Here is a 17629-nt window from a genome sequence, read left to right as displayed (position 1 = left end):
CCAATACTCAGGCTGAATGACATTAAGAACTGAATGAATGTGAGCATGTCAAGCACAAATTTTGCACCATCTGAGACAGTAACATGTGTCACTGATATGGGAATGGTTAATGATTTCTGCTACACAGAGCATTATCAAATTCTGCTCTGCTTGGGATAGAATGAGGGAAGCACAGAGAAGGTATGAATTATTGAGCCTTGGATTAATCTGGAAAGAGGAAATCAGCATGTTCTCTAGGCAGTAAATGTCTCCTAGTGGGCATTCAACCATCGCTTAATCTCTTCTGTCAGACTTTTAGACAAGCGGGCGGGCAGGGAGGGGAGGCAGGGGGCACGTTGCAGTCAAGCTCTGAGCTTAAAACTCTTCTTTGAAGGAGGATGGTGAAGGGTTGTGTGATAGAAGAGAGGCAGGTGTTCCATGGGGGGAATGTGTTTTCCCACACTTGTGGCAGGTGGCTGACAGCTGGCAGGTTGCAAAGAGACCTGGCTGGGATACAGAGCCCAGGGTGTTGCCACTCAGGCAAAGGAATGAGGCAGGGGAAACCAGAGACACAGCCCTCACTTCAATATCTCACCTCTTAGTTCCTCCTTGATGTTACATCAGATGCCACTGAAATAAGGTTAGAAAAGAACCCTCTTTGTTGAAGAAGTGTTTGTAATGATCCTGAATTACCTGCAAAGTAGGGCTGAAGGTTTTAGATACTGTGGGACTGTTTTGAGTGATCATGCTCAAGATACTTGATGTGCTTGTGGCACAGCCATGTCATTTCTAAATTGGAGACAATCAGTATTTTCCTTCATATGGTGGTTGTGAGGATGAAATTGTTTGCTAATATTGTAAAGGGTTTAGGTCTGGGCTCAATAAATGTGAGATACTATTACAGATAAAGGAAAACTTTTTACTAGGATCTACTTGTCTCCAATTATCTTCCCCATCCTCTTTCTCACCCAGACCTGCCATATCACTCTGTGCTACCTGGCCACACAACTTGTTATTCCACTGACATTAATTATACTTTTCTATCTCCATGACCATTCATGCTGTTCCTGCTAGCTGGAAACTTCTCTGACCCTCTGTTAAATTGGGATGACAATGTGTATTTCAAAAGGTTGTCATGAACTTTCATGGTTGTACAGGTGATAAGGTGTCTTTCTAGACAGGGTAGTGGGTGCTACCAATAAGAGAGACTTCACTACCTCTTTTCCCTTTAGTTCTGCTGCTATGAGCAATGTATATCTGATCAAATGATTTTAATTTTTAGTTATTTTTTTAAATTTGGAAATGAAGATGATAGCACCCCTACCTTATCATGCTGCAGTGAAATTTAAAAGAAATAACATGTAAAAATGTCTTTATCAGTGCTCAATGAATGGTAGTAGGCAGAGATTCTCCAATGTGCAAGCCTGCAGGCCACAGAGTAAAGCTGAGTCTTTCTTGCTGCCTTAATTATCTTATTGTTGTTCTCATCAGAAGTACAAATGAGGAGGACAGAATGTTGTGGTGGAAAAGGTGCAGATCAGGAACTTGAAGACCTAGATTTTAGCTTCAGTTCTTTCTTGGCTTGCTCTTAGGCAAACCTATATAATCTCAGTGGGCCTCTCCTCTCCTCCTCAGTTTTGAGTAAATGAATGACTAGAGTGTACATGATCCTGGAGTGATGTCCTGGGATGCTTAGAGGTGTTCTCAGAGTTTATTTTGTTGTGTGGCTCAGTGGTTCCACCATTAGTTTAATCTTTCTAGAGCATAGCTCTTAGATCTTCAAACTAATGTTCAATAGTTTTCTGCTCTTTATAGCCAAGAATCCTGATTGGAACATGCTAGAACATATCCTCAGTGCCTGAGGTTCCCCAGAGTCTTACCTGCACAAGCAGTGCTCTGGGTAATTAATTCTAAATACATGTGGTCTACATGGAGGGTCATGCCTCATTCCCTGATCTCTTCACATTGACATTTCCCTACAGTGTGGCTTCTACTTGGTGTAACATCCATCAATAATGGTTCAGTGCTATATGAGGTAGGAGGCACTCACAAATCAGTTTCTGCAGATTCTTTGCCAGGATGGGAATGTTGTGTTCAGAGTGGGAGAGCTATATGTGAGGATGCTCTATCTGACCCAGGGCAAGAGAAGGCCCAGGTTTGCTTCATCACCCTCTGGAGATTTGACAGTGAAGGGCCAAGCAATTGGAAGTAATGGGCAGAGACAGGCCATCATCAATTAGATGAGTAGTTGGAAGGATCTGAAATAGCTTTGGCCTGGAAAAGAAACAATTTTTTAGGACTAAGATACCCCAGGGGCAGGCAGACGGTGTCTCAGAAATATTGCAGCATGGCTCCTTCAAGAAACAGATCTATCCTGCATGGCTTGGAGGAAATTTCTTTTTTTCATTCTAAGAATAAGGGGTACACCACCAGAATCTGCAAAATAGTCTCTCTTTTGTGCCACTTTCCCTTCTAGGCATACTCAAACTGTTGAACAACACTATCTTCAAGATGCTGAGCCTTTTCCAGCCTGAAGGAACCAACTCTGAAAAGCATTTTGGTTACTGGAAACTAAAACAATCAGTGATCAGGACTCTGTTTTGTTGAGGTCCTTCCTCACAGAGTCCACAGCATCTTGTTTTCTTATTTATGTTCATGACTCTATAAAATTTGCCTCAGAGTTTGATGCTATTATTTTACTGAGAATGGTAGGTACAAATCACCACTAAATCTTCTAAGGTGTCTTGGAGCAGATGAACCCACCTGGAAAATGTTGGCAAAGTCTCTAAGATTGAAGATGTAGTGGAATTTGATCGCTGTGGGCAGGAATGTGGTAGCAATTTTCTGGTGGAAGGTAAGGGCCAGATTGATCAGCTGGGGGATGGATTTCTGCAGTGCTGCTGGGAAGTTTCCAAGCTTTAGGTGCTGGGTCAGGATGGTGCTGTAGATGGAGGACAGGGCATCTGCTCCCGGAAACGAGAGGACAAATACACTGAAGTGACGCTGCACAAGGAAACATGCATGTGGAAGAGGCCAGGGGTTAGACATCATTATCACTGAATAAAAGTTGCCTTCTTCTTTACTCCTACATTCTGGTCGAATTTCTCACTCTAAACTCAAACTTTGGTTGACTGGGGGACTGTACTTTAGGTCAACGATGTCATTATGGGACAGTAGGAAGAGAACTGAACTTGGGTCAGAGAATCAAATTCCAAATCTGAATTTGATACTGAATATCTCCACGACCTTGAGAAAGTCATGTCATCCCTCTGAAGTTTTCTCATTCTGAATATTGAGATGAATCAGATGAATTCTGACACTTTCAAGCTCTAAAAGCTTCATGATTCTGGGTCTATGAGTTTCTCTGTCTCTGTTGAAATACAAGTTAGCATCTTGTATGATTCGGCATTTTAAGAGGTTGAACAGGGAAAGGCTACTTATTACTTATATAAGTGACATCAGCCCTGGTAGGTAGTATTCAGAACCCAGGTACCCAGGGTCCTACCTTACCTGAAGTCTTGGGTTGATGGTGAAGCTCCCGGCAGTGGGGTTCATACAGGAAATATACTGTACATTCATGATTTCCTTTAGGGACAGTTTGTTCCGATCATACCTGGAAAGTCAGATGCATGGGTGAGAGTTGTGTGAGGGTCCAGGAAAGTGTGTGCCTTGTCAAGGGAAGTGGGATGTATCCTATCATTCTTGTATTTGGGTGGTTAAAAAAAAATGTCAGATGCATCGGTAGAGATTGAAAAGAGATAATAATTGAGGGAAAAATCCTGAAGGGTCATACAACAGAAGTAGCATAGAAAGAAGGCACCACCAGGTCAGAATAAGAGATGGGGGATTAGCAGGAATGTTTAACACCCCTGAAAGCAAAGAAAGCTAGTACTTCCAAAAGGAGAGAGCAATTAACCATACCACATGCTGTAGAGAGAATAAGGAGGATCATGACCTAAAGGGGTCCATGGGAAGCCACAATAAAAAGAGTGAGTAGTTGAGCAAGAACAGTCCAGTAAAATTGAGTAAAAAGAAACCAATAAAATGATAGGGGACTGAGGAATGAGAGGGAGATGTGCAAGCAGAAAAAGAGTAGAGTGATAACTTGGTTAGTAGGGAGAGAGACAGCACATAATTAGAAAACGATTTTTGGAATAAAACAGAATTTATGCAAAGGAGCCAATCAGGAGATGGGGGGTACAGTTGATGAAGTGAGGATTTCAGGAGGTGAGAGAGAATAGAATCAAGACACTGGTGGATGGTTAAGTCTTAAGGAAGAGGTAACAGGAGGAGAGTAAAAAGGATGTTTGTTGATGCAAGCAATTTGATAGATGTGGAACTAAAAACAGATGCATCTGCATCCTCTGTGAAGGGAGGGTCATCAGCTCTGATGGGGCAGGAAGTTTGAGGAGAGAAGATGAGGCATGGAATAGATATTTATGAGGTGGATATACAAACATATTAAGGTAATTTCCATTTAAGGTTTGTGACTATAAATCCAAAGCAAAACTAATCAGCTGACTGATTTTTTCCCAGCATAGATCAGCTGCTCAAATATGGGTGTGAAGGTCATGGATGTTTGTAGATTGTAGGCATCAAACCAAAGCTGTAGGGGTGAATGACAGACAAGTCAGGTTGCCATCATAATAATTCTCTTTGAATTCCTTTTTCATACTTCCCTTTCTTTCTCAGCAACTGATTCAGTGTGAGGTAGGAAGGTGAGCCAAAGTCATCTCAAATCACTGACTTTTTTTTTTCTCACAAGTTCAAACCTTTTGCCAATAAGTCCTAATTGTTGCAAGAGCTGCTATCAGAGCCTGGGAGTTGCTATGAGTGGACAAAGGCTGTTGAAGTTCACGGACACATGTGTCCTCTACACTGTGGTGTTACCACTGATGTATCTGCTTAGTGCTATGGAACCACAGTGGGGTAGGCAAATGGCTAATCCTGCTTTGGGGGCTTGAAGAAGGCAACTTTTGACATGAGTAATGAATAACAGTAGACTTTTTTTCCTTAGATGAGAGCTTCTCTGGCCAAATTCTTCATCTGAGTCTTAGCCTATCTGAAAGAACATTCTAGGAAACAAAAGCCATGAAGATTCTTGTGGGGATTCTCCTCCAGCAGCAGAGCTCTGCCTTAACCTCCCCCTCAGCTTCCCACTGGCCCCAGCCCCTTTGTGGGTGCTCTTACCAGTGGCCATAGTCCAGATGCTGCCTGATGATAGTGTGTGGCTGCACAGTCCCATAGGCATCCACCTCAGGCATGTTCATGTCATCAATGAAATAAATAAGCTTCTTGTTGCCCGGGGGGCCATAATTTCTGCCAGCCTTCTTTTCTAGAGGCTTTTCCAGGACAGCTGACAAGAGAGCCAGTTAGTGAGGGAAGGAAGTACCAAGACAGTAAGGGTCAAGGGAAAGCCATGCACATGCATGTACACAACAGCAGCTATTATTAGATGAGGGAGTTCCAGGGAGTTCTACAGGACCCAAAGGCATGTTTGGAAATTGCTAAGCAGAAATGGTGGCAGTATTGATCAGACATCGGCTTTCTTACTATGTGCACTGGTAGATGTTTACAAACATTTATGATCTTTCATGCTCAAAAACAAGATAAGTGTTATCTTCTCATTTTACAGATGAAAGAATGGAGACACAGACAGAGGAGGAAACAACTTTTCTAAGGCAGAGCCAGAATACAAATCCAAAGTAGTGAAACCTCAAAACAGCTGCTCCCCTATCATAATTAAGTTCCCAGTTTTCTTTGTTTATAGACTAGAAACGGGAGATACCTTCATTCTCCCAAGGCCTGGTACTCTATCCCTATGGAAAATTTCTGCTTAGCACAAATTTCCAGACCCTGAGTAGACCTGCCCTCTCTAATTATGCCAGCAGAGGAGCACAAAGGCTGCCTTTCTCATCCAGGGCTGGGTAGGGGCCCCTTCTATCCCTAGGCTATCAGAAAGGAATCACTGGGTATCTTGTCAACATTATTTTCAGAGACTTTGCCTCCTGGAGTTTTCCTTGAGGAAAACAGCCTCAGAGAATTTCCCAGAATCTTCCAGTATCATGATCTGCTCTCCCTCTGTCTTCGGGTTTTCAGACCCCCTATGAGGGCATCCCAGTGCATTTCTGGAGACTAAGCACAGACTGTCTTCTGGAGCTGTTTCTTCAATTATCCAGGCAGAGGGAAGGAATCAAAGAGAACAATTTTCTAGCCTGACAGGACTTGTTTAGAACAAACTTAAGTATTAGTGTCGAGATATATGTTATTTTTTTCCAATAAAGCAATTAAATATTTATGCATTGCAAGAACCAACATTTCCTAGTACAGCTGGAAGCTCTAAGAACCATCTGATTCCTCCTCTTGAAAAACAAGTTTGTAAACAAGGAGAAAGTGTCAATAGACATACGAAGGTGACAGAAAGACAAGTTCCTTCAAGAAGCTTGAATATTCTAATTTTCTGGTCCTGAGTTAAATTAAGTGTTTCAAATATGAATTGAATTTTAATTGAATTAACATCCAATTAACATACACTATCAACCAATTAATCACCCAACACCTTCTTTTCCCCTGAAGATATAACGACTATATACAAGATCTGTCAAAATGAAATATAATTAATGGGCTGCCAAGGACATGCTTCTGAGAACAGTCCTTCTATTAGGAAATTCTCTCCTTAGGAAGACTTGTTTCTCCTCCTCCCAAAGCAGTGATATTCAAATCTACTCCTGGAATTAAGCAGACCCTGTAATTTGGGTTGATTAAGCTCTTTACGCTTCTAAGGGATTATTGAGGAGAAAAGCATGTCAGTTAGCAAGAAGTGGCCTTAAAATGCACCAGATTATCGCAAATGGATGATATTAAATTCTTCAGAAAAAGAAAACTCCACTGGAAGGGCACATACATTTTGGTCCCTTTTTGGCCAAGCTCTGCTCCACCCAGGATGGAATGATGGCAAGCTATTCTGTTTCCTGGTAGAACTGCAGGAACAGAAGTGGGTTTAAATTTCAGCAAGCATGTTGACATTGAAAGTCTAAAGAAATGAGACAAATGATGAAATGCAACCCTTACTATGCATTTCTGGGTTCTGCCTTGTGACAAGTCCAGAAGGTCTAGTCCATGTTCAGGCCTCGAGTTCATCAGTACTATCTGTACCATCTCAATGAACACCATACCAAGGCTACACTTAAGTTTGGTGTTCAGCTTATGACCATGTGAAGCAGCACCAACTGGTCTCAATGTTTTCATTCACTCCATCACAGTATGTCGGGAGAGCAATTTCATTTTTAATATGAGTTTCCCAGCAGAGAGGGTTATCTTTGTAAGATGTAAATCAGATTACACCAGTGCCTCACTTAAAACCCCCCAGTGGCGTCCCACATCTCCCTTGGAGCAAAAGCCAGTCTAGTAACCTTCATAAAACTGTCACGTATATTTTTCTCTCCTGCTGTTCCCCTCCTCACTGCCTCTGCTCCAGACATTCTGTTTCTGATACATAGTTAGATGCTGTCTTGGGAACTTTTCTTTGTCGGCTTCCTCTGCCTGAAATTCTCCCAAATGCCAGCACACTTTGTTGCTTCACTTCCATCATGCATTTATTTACTCAAATGCCACTGTCTCAGGAAGCCCATGCCTGGAACACCATCTAAAATTAAATGGCTTCATTTTTCTCCATCACCACTTAGTATCTTCTATATTTCACTTATTTATCTTATTTATTATCTCAACCCCTTCATACTATAAATTTTATGAAGCTAAGATTCATTCTCTGTTTTTCTCATTGTCATAACCCCAACAACTAAAACATAGCATAAAGTATATGTTCAAGAAACATTTATTAAATTAAGAAGTGAATGGATTTTATTATTAGAATAAACCCCCAAGAATAGGCAAAGGAAAGCTTATTATCCCACTTAGTGAAAAAGGAAATAGAGACTAAATGCCTTGCTGGAAATAGAATCCAGGATATGGATAGATTCCACATTTCTGTCACTGAAATAATTTGTGTACCTGTGTTTGAACTATTTTCCTTCCATATTATCTAAAACTTTTCACTTATTATGACATTTCAGTTATATTGTAAGAGCCTTGCATTTATTCTTTCAAAATTTAACATAGTTTGCATGATTATAAAAAATAATACATATTCATTATATAAAGACTAAGCAGCATAGAAAATCATAATGATGAAAATGAAAATTGCTCATAATTTTACTAGCAGTAAGCATTACTTTTAATATTTTGGTGTATTTCATTCTAGTCTATGTACTCTGTTAGATTTTTCCTTTACAAAATCAGAACTATGCTGCATATTCTGCTTGTGTATGTTTCATTCATTTCACATATCATAAACCTCTACATAAAAATATATATCCTTCTAAGACGTGATTTTAATTGCGGCATTATGTTTTGGAGGTAGCAAAATTTATGCAAGTTTCTTTATTGTCTGAAACATGAGTTCTTTTCAATTTCCTTATACTTTGGAACTCCCTTTCTTATCTAAATAGAGTTTCATACCCCCCTAGATGATAAATCTTTGATGATTTAATTATATGTCATCTTTTTGGAAGACATTAAAGCAAGCAAATGAGAGCTATCAATCTATAATAACGTAAGCTTGATACTCCTTTGAGGTTGAGAGTTTGATTCGATTTCTTAAGGTCCTGTTCAACTTTAAACTTCTAATGAACAGGTTGGAGAGATTTGTTTTACGCAAAGAATCAGACACATGAGCTCTTATCTAATTAGTGTAATTAAGCACTCAAATATTTGCTGAACTAATAACTCAAATCACAGTTGGATGGTAAGAGAATACAAGATTGTAAAGAGTATAATCACAGGCCCACACCTCTTATAGTGCAAATATGAGTTTGTTGATACTTTAACTAAATCCTACCTCCTTTTCTCTTTCTAAACTATCCTGTCTATGGGTCATTGTAAATTTTTTATTTAAAAGATTAATTATATTTTCAAAAAGAATGAGAAGAGGCTTAAAATATTTGAATAGACATAAGGCAGACCATTTAAAATAAAGACTAAAAAGATTGCAAAACAATATAGGAGAAAACTTATTTTCAGCAGTAATCTAGGGTGAAATAATTACTATAACCAAATAAAAATGACATTGCCCTTTATAGACTCTTAATGTAAAAGCTCAGAAGTCAATTTGTATTTAATTACAGTAACCATGCCATCCCAGATTACTGGTACAAATCCACTTCTATTTTTGTATGAAAAAATGTTTCAGGTACTAACCCTAAGAGGCATAATCATGGACATTTACCAAAGGGTTATCAGATGATAAAATGAGAATGGTCTTCAACTGAGATTTTACAGGAGAAACAAAAATAACTTCATATTACCTTTTATTATCCCAAGCCTCAACAAAACCCAAGCATGGATCATTGAATTGTAACTTAGTGAAGGGAAAGAGAGAAATGCTTGGAAAAGCTGGAGGAATGAAAAATGAGGACAGGTTTCTGCCTCTCTCCACTTTAGATATAGAGTTATTAATCTGTGATTTGTGCATCTGTTGGAGAGTAGTGAATTAAAGGCTCTTTCAATGACCAACTGAAGCACCTGCTTTATTTACTATCAGTGGGAAACACATCTATTTAATTTAGTTATCAGATGAACAGAAGCACAGTTGACATTCTATTATGGAAATTAAGATGCATGGCTTATAGTCTTATCAAAGTGGAAGGCTACTAGAGCTTGACAAAATAAGATAGCTTTGCTATTAACTTGTTGTGTGACTTTGAAGGAAGTCACTTAACACCTCCAGGCCTCATTTACTCACCTTGTAAAAATAGACCATCATTAGATCTGTGATGGACACCATTTCCAATTTCTTTCTCTGTAGCCACTTTCTAGCTGAGGTGGCTGTGTGATACATTTCCTAACTGTAAGACAGACATAAGTCTAGGGGTTCCTCAGAGCTGTCTTTTACTAATATGGGGCTACCCTCTCCCTTCATCTTTTCTTCTTTTGGAATGCAAATGTGATGGCTAGAGAAGCAGTCATCTGTCACCTTGAGAGAGCAACTATGAGAGCCGTAGGTATTATAGCACTGATCTCACTGAGCCATTGATTTAGCAATAGCGACTGCCTACCTCCAGACTTGTGCGAAAAAAATAAAATCTCTGTACAGCCGCTGTCAACAGAATTTTTGCTGCTTTCAATCTAAAGAATTACTGTCAGAGTCTCATAGGGAGGGGAGGATTAACTGAACTAAAAGGGGTAAAAATCTTAGTATAAGGTTTGACATATTATAAACATTAAATAAGACGTGTTATTCACACTGATGAGTAATGTGAATGTGCTGAAACACAACTGCCATTTGTATTTAAAGGATATGTACTCAATGGAGACCCCAGAACTGGGTAAAATGAAAGAGAGAAGAGGAATTATCAAGCAGCTGCCTCCTTTATAACTGAACATCTGATTTTGAGAAAAATGGCAGAATGAATGAGCTGCAAAATATTCCCCTAGAGACCTTGATGAATTGACCTGCTGGGTGCAGTTATTGTCCATTTGAAAGCTGGAACATTTCTTCCAAAAACATTATTTTTGTTTTAAAATGGTGTATGTTCAACTCTTTTTTCATGCAAAAGGGGTTGCTTGTGTTCCTTTCATCTTGGCAGTGGGGGGTCAGAAATTATATAATATTTATAGATTCTTAAATTTGAGAAGGATTTTAATATTATTATAATAACAGCTTTCATTTACTCTTATTGTATGTTGGGAATCATTCTGAGTGTTTTACATATTTTATCTTGCTATTCAGGAATGAGAAGAATGAACCATTGATACACTCAAGCAACATGGTTAAATCTCAAAATCACACTGAGTGAAAGAAGTTAGACAAAAAGAGTGCATACTGTATGATTTCATTATGTAAAATCAGGAAAATGCAAACTAGCCTACTGTGACAGAAACAGATCAGTGGTTGCTTAGGCACAGGACAGGGTGGGAAGGACTACCAGGGGACATGAGAAACCTTTGGAGTGATGGATGTGTTCATTATTTCGATAGTAATGATGGTTTCATGGGTATCTAAAAACTTATCAAATCATATACTTTAATATGTGTGGTGTATTATATGTCAACTATAACTCAATAATGCTTTTTAAAGGGAAAATGTAAAAAAATCTAAGCCTCCTTTTAGTAGGAAAATAGATGAATAAACAGTGATTTATTCCCACAATGGATTTTTATGCATAGTGAAAACCAATAAAATTGATGTACACATATCAAAATACACAATGATTAAACAAAAAGTTCCCAAAGAAGTTGTGGTAGATGATTATGGGTGCTTTGGTGGTGGGTGTCATGTGGTAACATATATCTAAAGAGATATATGTTTATCTCTAAATCATATACAGTATTGCAAGTTACTTCAATAAAAATTTATAATAAAATTTTAAATATATACAACAACATTGTTATTTTGTTGGTGTGTGCGTATGTCAGAAATGTAAAATTGGAGTGACACATGTTAACTTTAGTTCTGTGGTTCATGAAGGGCAGGAAGGAGGAACGGGTGGGGGTGGTGTATTGGCTGTACTTATAATGCCTAGATCCATAGCAAAATGACGACATTTTTAACATCTGTGAAATCTGGGTGATGATTACATGGGCATCTGTTATATTATTTTCTGTACTTGTCTGCTTGAAATATTTCATAATTAAAAAAAATTAGGTAATTCTCCATCCCATTCTTAGCGTCCAGTTCCCCTTGCCAGGGTTCCCCTTACATGTCCTTCTGAAGATATTCTAGTACATATAACTAGAGGTGTTAGAGTACACACAGGGAATTTTGTTATACAGTACATTTTTTTAAAATCAGGATACAATTTGGAGCATATATACACTGTACTGTATATTACTTTTCACACTCCAAGATTTGGATGTAGTTTTAATTCTTTGTATACAGAATTTTCTTATTCTTTGTAATATTGCTTGCCATTCTGTCAAGGGGATAATTAGCTATTTCCCATTTTTAGACATAACAGACACATTATAGACACATACTTTGCTCATCTGTCTGGGTGTACTACCTGTGCTTTAAAATAGGCAATACCACAACACATTCAACCTTTTCTTAATTGTATGTACCAGATCTTAAGTACTACCAGCATGAAAATCTAGTGAGTGGCAGACTCATAATATGAATAGGATAGTTTGCCTCTTGTCTGTCTAAATGATGCCAGAGAAGCTATCATTTGAGCTTGTATTTTTTATGTTTTCTGTTTCCTCTTGGATGCCTTGTTTCTGGCTCCTGCTTTTCTCAAATTTGGTAGCACCTCCTCCCCCCCCACCATTTTGTTGCTTCTAAAATGCCATAGGATTAAAAAGGCAAACAATCAACATTGTTTACACTGTCACTAAAATAAAAGGCAGGGGCCTCCCTGATGGCGTAAGGATTAAGTCTCAGCACTATCACCACTACGGCCTGAATTTCATCCTGGCCAGGGAGTTAACCCACATACAGAGCAGCAGACTGCTCCTGTCTCACCTGCTGCTCCCCATAGCAGTGTATTTCAGTAAAACTGCCTGTTCTATCCCTAATCTATCTTTCCCCCTCTTCTGGCAACTTCTGGTAAATCCTTTCACCCTCTGCTGGCACTTGTGGTCTATAGCCCAGTTCTTGTGTGTATATATAAATAAAAATAAATCTTAAAAAAAAAAGGCAGAAGCCTCTAAGAAAAGACATTTTTCAGATAAAGAGTATGGGTTTGACTGTGTGGTTTTTGTTGCCTCTATGTTGGATATTTCCCAAATCCTAGTTGGTCTGAACAGGCGATTTTACATACATGACAGATGCCTGATCCATCATCACCTGGTATGAGCACAGGGATGGGGCTGAGAGGCCACCAAGGAATTAACAAGAACAAAATGTTGCATCTTGGTGTGTCCAACTGCAGCGAGGAAACTCTTTTCATCCTAGCTCTATTTCACAACATTCTCTCACTTAAAAAAATAATTTTGTGGTTTTACAGGAGAGCAAGAAGTCTTCCAGGTGAGGGGACCACAGTAAGAGTCAGATATCTGGGCAGTGTAAGAAGCTCAACTTTTCTTCCTTGACTAAAAATTTTACTCTCTATACTCTATATTTAAAGGGACTTTTACATTACAAAGTTATTAAAATAAGAGTCTAGAAAACAACTCTTAGTTGTTTATTGTCATTAGTATTACTAATGACAATAGTAGTAATTTCAAATATTTATTACAGTTTCTAAAGTATCTTCTTACTAGGGAGTCAGTGTACCCTAATGGTAAGAAGCTTAGCATCTGAAGTCACATTGCCTGGCATAAGTGTGGTGGCCACTTACTGTGTGGCCTAGGGTAGCTTATCTAAATTCTTGGTGTCTTGGATTTTGCACGTATAACATGGGTATAAAATAAGTACTTACTTCACAGAGCTTACAAAATGAGATAATTTAAAAAATGTATGAAAGTCTAATCACATGTTAGTGCTTGACACATACTGGCTGAGTGTTTGATAGCTATAATTTATTATCATTACTAATATTATCGTAGTTGTACTAGCAAGAATTGAAATAAATGGGCAGAGTTGGTAATCTGATCAGTCATTGGACATAGGCTTTCAAGTAGTGTAGAGCTATCTTTTCATGAACAAGAGAGAGAAATTATGTTATGTAGAACAAACAGTGTTAAGATGTGAGGCATGTGAGGTCTGCTTAGACCACTGCTGGGTGCTAATGTGCTAGTTCCTGGTCATGAAGGAAGGTTATAACTTGAATGGCAGGGTGGTGGCTGAGGATGCATGGAGTAAAGAGGAATCTAGTAGTTACTGGAACTGTGTCTTGAGAGTTGATTGTTAAAAAATGAGGGGATTTTGATAGTTGGTTGTTACACAGCCATTATTTAAAAATAAATGAGATCAACTTTAAGTAAATTATATTAAAATGAAGGTAATAAATATTCGAACCTTATCACATTAATTTCATTTTACCATTATCCATGCTCTTGAATTATTTATGTGTATTGTCTTGGTGAGGTGGAAGTACTTTAGAATGATGTGTTACCCTGTGTGCTTCCCAACTCCATGTTCACTGACACTGTATTGGAAGCCTGTGATTGGTCATGATGAGAGTCTTTTTTTAAGCTAGAGAAACTGGCAAATGTATGACAAGGGTTTGATTTGGTTTGTTGACTGTGTAGATTTAAAAAAATGCTGGAGAAAAATGTTAATAACTCAGGTTAAACTTACAAGTGCATCATGCCTATAGCTGTTGACATTGAAGAGCACAAAAAAAAAATGAAGTACCTTTGAGTATGCAAATAAAAGACACTCACATCATTGACAAACTAGCTATGTTCTGACACTAGTATTCGTATTTTCACTTTGTCTTACTTGTTGACATTCATGTGGGAACTACAGTCCTGGATTGGAAAGGAGGTGTGACATATTTACCAGTTCAGCAGTGGAGGAAGCACAGAGGTGGGTGGGAAAGAGTGAAGTCTCTCTTTTACTGGGTAGGGAGATGAGACAAGCTTCAGGTGCTTTACTGTTAGAAGAGGCAGAGAGCAGGCAAGGCTACTCCTTACTAGCAAGTGGGAGCTGGCTAGATCCTAAGCCTGGGAGAGCTGAGAAGATGGTGCAAAGAGGTGGGAAATGAGCTGGTCTGATATGGGAATGTGTCGTGCTGGCAACACCGTGGGCTTGACACCAGAGCACACGCTGGGCAAGGACTACAGAAGGACCAGGTAAGCAAAACTAGTCTGGGTTGAACAAATGGAGGTCAAAAGGAAGTCTGATTTCCAAATCCCCTGGCCTAAGGCCTAAGTTACCAAGTCCACATGTCAAGTTATAGCTGGCTTGTGACTTAACTAACCTGCCAACAGCTGATAGGCTAAATTCCTCATGCTCAGTGGATATTGCATTCTAGGGGTGGGGATGCACTGGAGTCTCAAGGGGGAAGCCCAGACCACATTACAGAGAATGGGACAGGCTGTCACTGTGTCTGGAATAGGACCAGGGTTTCTTTCTGCGCCAGCACTCCTCTCCTCTTGTTGGGAGAGTTGACTTGGGTACTTCTAAAGTAAGCCATTTCTAGGATCAATGTGTTGAATGTTTCTATATGAAAGGAGACTCTACTGTGAGGGTCCAGGAGGAAGTGATTTGGGGAGGGACAAACATCACCTGTGGTGAGGCCCTACCCCTAAAGCCAGACCCTAGAGTGCCCAGCTTCAGTCAGGAGGTGGTCAGAAGACTGGAGTGGACTCGGGCAATAGGTGTCCCCATCACTAGCCCCTGAAGGGTAAAGAAAATGCTCTCTGGAGACACGTCTGGTATTAGAAGTCTACAGGCCCAGTGCAAGTCTCTTAGGTTTTCAGCTTCTTTGTCATTAGGTTGCTGAACTGTGCTATGCTAAACTGCCCTGGAGGAATTTAACAGGTCTGGGGGGAATATAGGGAGAGAGCAGAGGAAAAGAAGCAGTGCTAAGGGGTGCTGGGAAGCGGGACAGAGATGGAAGAGAAAGATGGGAGATTTGAGAAGGGGAGTGTGAGAGGAAATGCACAGTGCCTGCTCCATGGGGACATCAAGTCAAGCAGGTACATGGCATTCTGCCCCAACTCTACCACTCAGACCCTCCTTGCACCCTTCCCATGCCCTCTGTGCCCCTTACCCTGTAGCATTGCTGATGTTGTGTAGTAGTTGAATGGCACATTCTTCACCACATATTCCTCAGCATCCAGGCTGGCCAGCTTAGCTCCCACCAGCACTGATTTGCCTGTGCCCGCAGTCCCCACCAGCATGATGGGCTGCCGCTGCTCCATAAGCCTCTCCATGAAATAGCACACTCGGATAGTCTCACTGGTGTGTACCAAACAAGCCTGGAATGGGAACACGATGAGCATGCCAGGGCTTATGGGAGAAACAGATGCACAGAAAATGTTTGGGAGCATTTCAGAGAGAGAACTCTGCTGGTAAAGTGGAGCTCAGTCTGGAGTGTCTTCCCTGATATCCATAGTAAGACCATTCTTTAAACTGATTGTCTGGGCAAAGAACATCCCCTCCTTTCTCTACTAGCTCTGTCTGCTTCCCTGGAGTCTCTCTGATGTAATTTAGAAAGTTCTGCCCTGCCATTTCACCTCTCTTCCTGCAGATGCTGATGGGGTCTGATAATCAGGTTACCTAGGCTTTGGGGAATCTTATGACTTAATCACACCTACGATTTCCCCTGAAAAGTTATGCAACTGGGGATGATATGTTCCTAGCAAGACCAAAACTCTTGGAGACTGACAAAGGGCTGCCACTAGAGAAGCTGTGGCTTCCTGGGGACTCTGTATTTCCATGGTTATTCAGTCACACTCACCTGCAAAGGCATCTCAGGGTCAAATTCAAACAGGGGGATGAGCTTGGACCAAGGCTCGAATTTCTTGGTTTCTGGATCTATGTAGTAGTCAAAGATGGTTCCCTGGGAAGGAAACTTGACTGTCTTGAACTCTGTCAGCCACCATTTACTGAACTCTGCCCGGTAGTCCACAAGCTGCCAAAACAAAGCAGGTCAAGGCTCTCCAGAGTTCTTGAAATCTGAACAGCATGCATTTGTATCACGCAGACTCTTGGGGTGGTCCTGCTTGTGCTGGCCTGTCTGATAGACCAGGGCCTCCAGGAAGAATCCTGCTCCCCTAGGATCAGGCTCAACAAGGCTCAAATGCTCAGGGAGAACCCTGGATTGACCATGTGGCTGAACCTCCCTCGTATTGGTGCATCTGAAACATCATGGGCTGAAGGGATGGAGAGGTGGAGGGGAGGTGAAAGAACATTAAATGGAGTGGGAGTACACCACCACAAGCTAGGCAAGCATGGTCAGGAACTCCTGAAGAGATAGATATCAGTCCCTAACCCCCAAGACTCCTGGGATACTGAGTAACTTCCAAGATGGCAGGCAGAGATGTGATGACTAAGATGGGGGTTTTTGACATCTGTGGGCACAATGTATTATGTGAGAAGAACCTCACTTCTTTTTTTTTGCCCCAGTTCCTCATCTGTAAATTGAAGTGCCTAGAAAAGAAGATTTCTGATATTCCTTTGAGAGCAAAACCTCTGAAGTCTAAGAGCAACAGAAACAAAGTTATACTGTTCTTTCTGACAGAGTATATAGAGACATTTAATTTATATGCAAACATATTTGACCATGAGCCATAAGAATAGGCTGTGCACCCACTGAACTCAAATTATCTTATTGTGTCCATGGTTGAAATGTCTACACAGGGCCTCTCTGGTGGTGCAGGGTTAAAGACAGTGCTATCAAGATATCGCCAGCCACAGCAGCATGGGTTTGATCTCTGAGTTTGATCCCTGAGTTCAATCCCCGCTGGCCAGGGAGCAACCCACATGGCACAGCAGACCTCTCCTGCCTCACCTGCTGCTCCTCTCAGCAGTGTATTTCAGTAGATCTGCCTTTTCTGCTCCCCACTCTCTCTGGTGAATCCTATCACAACCTGCACCTCTGATTTATTTATTTATAAAGAAAGATTTATTTATTTATAAAGAAATAAATCTTTAAAAAAATGTCTACACAAATGCAAATGTAAACATGCACATGTGTAAACACATACACTCCAAAACATGTGGCTAATATTAGTGACCCTCTGGAGAATACAACCTCTCTTT

The 17629-nt window shown here is 40.2% G+C and overlaps 1 protein-coding gene across 3 annotated transcripts in view; it reads right to left on the bottom strand.

Annotated features, from left to right (window-relative positions):
* The window catches only part of DNAH9 (dynein axonemal heavy chain 9), a gene marked incomplete at its 3' end in the record, with an annotated part of 308650 nt that overhangs the window by 136089 nt on the left and 154932 nt on the right, over window positions 1-17629 (bottom strand). For all 3 annotated transcript variants that reach the window (XM_084236563.1, XM_084236562.1, XM_084236564.1), the window contains exons 37-41: window positions 16326-16499; window positions 15636-15843; window positions 5170-5335; window positions 3490-3592; window positions 2743-2982 (exon numbers count right to left, since the gene is read on the bottom strand). In XM_084236563.1, the coding sequence (XP_084092689.1) occupies window positions 2743-2982; window positions 3490-3592; window positions 5170-5335; window positions 15636-15843; window positions 16326-16499 (891 nt within the window). The remainder of the gene's footprint in view (window positions 1-2742; window positions 2983-3489; window positions 3593-5169; window positions 5336-15635; window positions 15844-16325; window positions 16500-17629) is intronic.

Source organism: Talpa europaea, assembly GCF_964194135.1.
Source record: "Talpa europaea genome assembly, chromosome: 7".
NCBI classification, from domain to species: domain Eukaryota; kingdom Metazoa; phylum Chordata; class Mammalia; order Eulipotyphla; family Talpidae; genus Talpa; species Talpa europaea.
The sequence above is the reverse complement of the archived record's forward strand: the minus strand, read 5'-3'. Positions and strand labels throughout refer to the sequence as shown.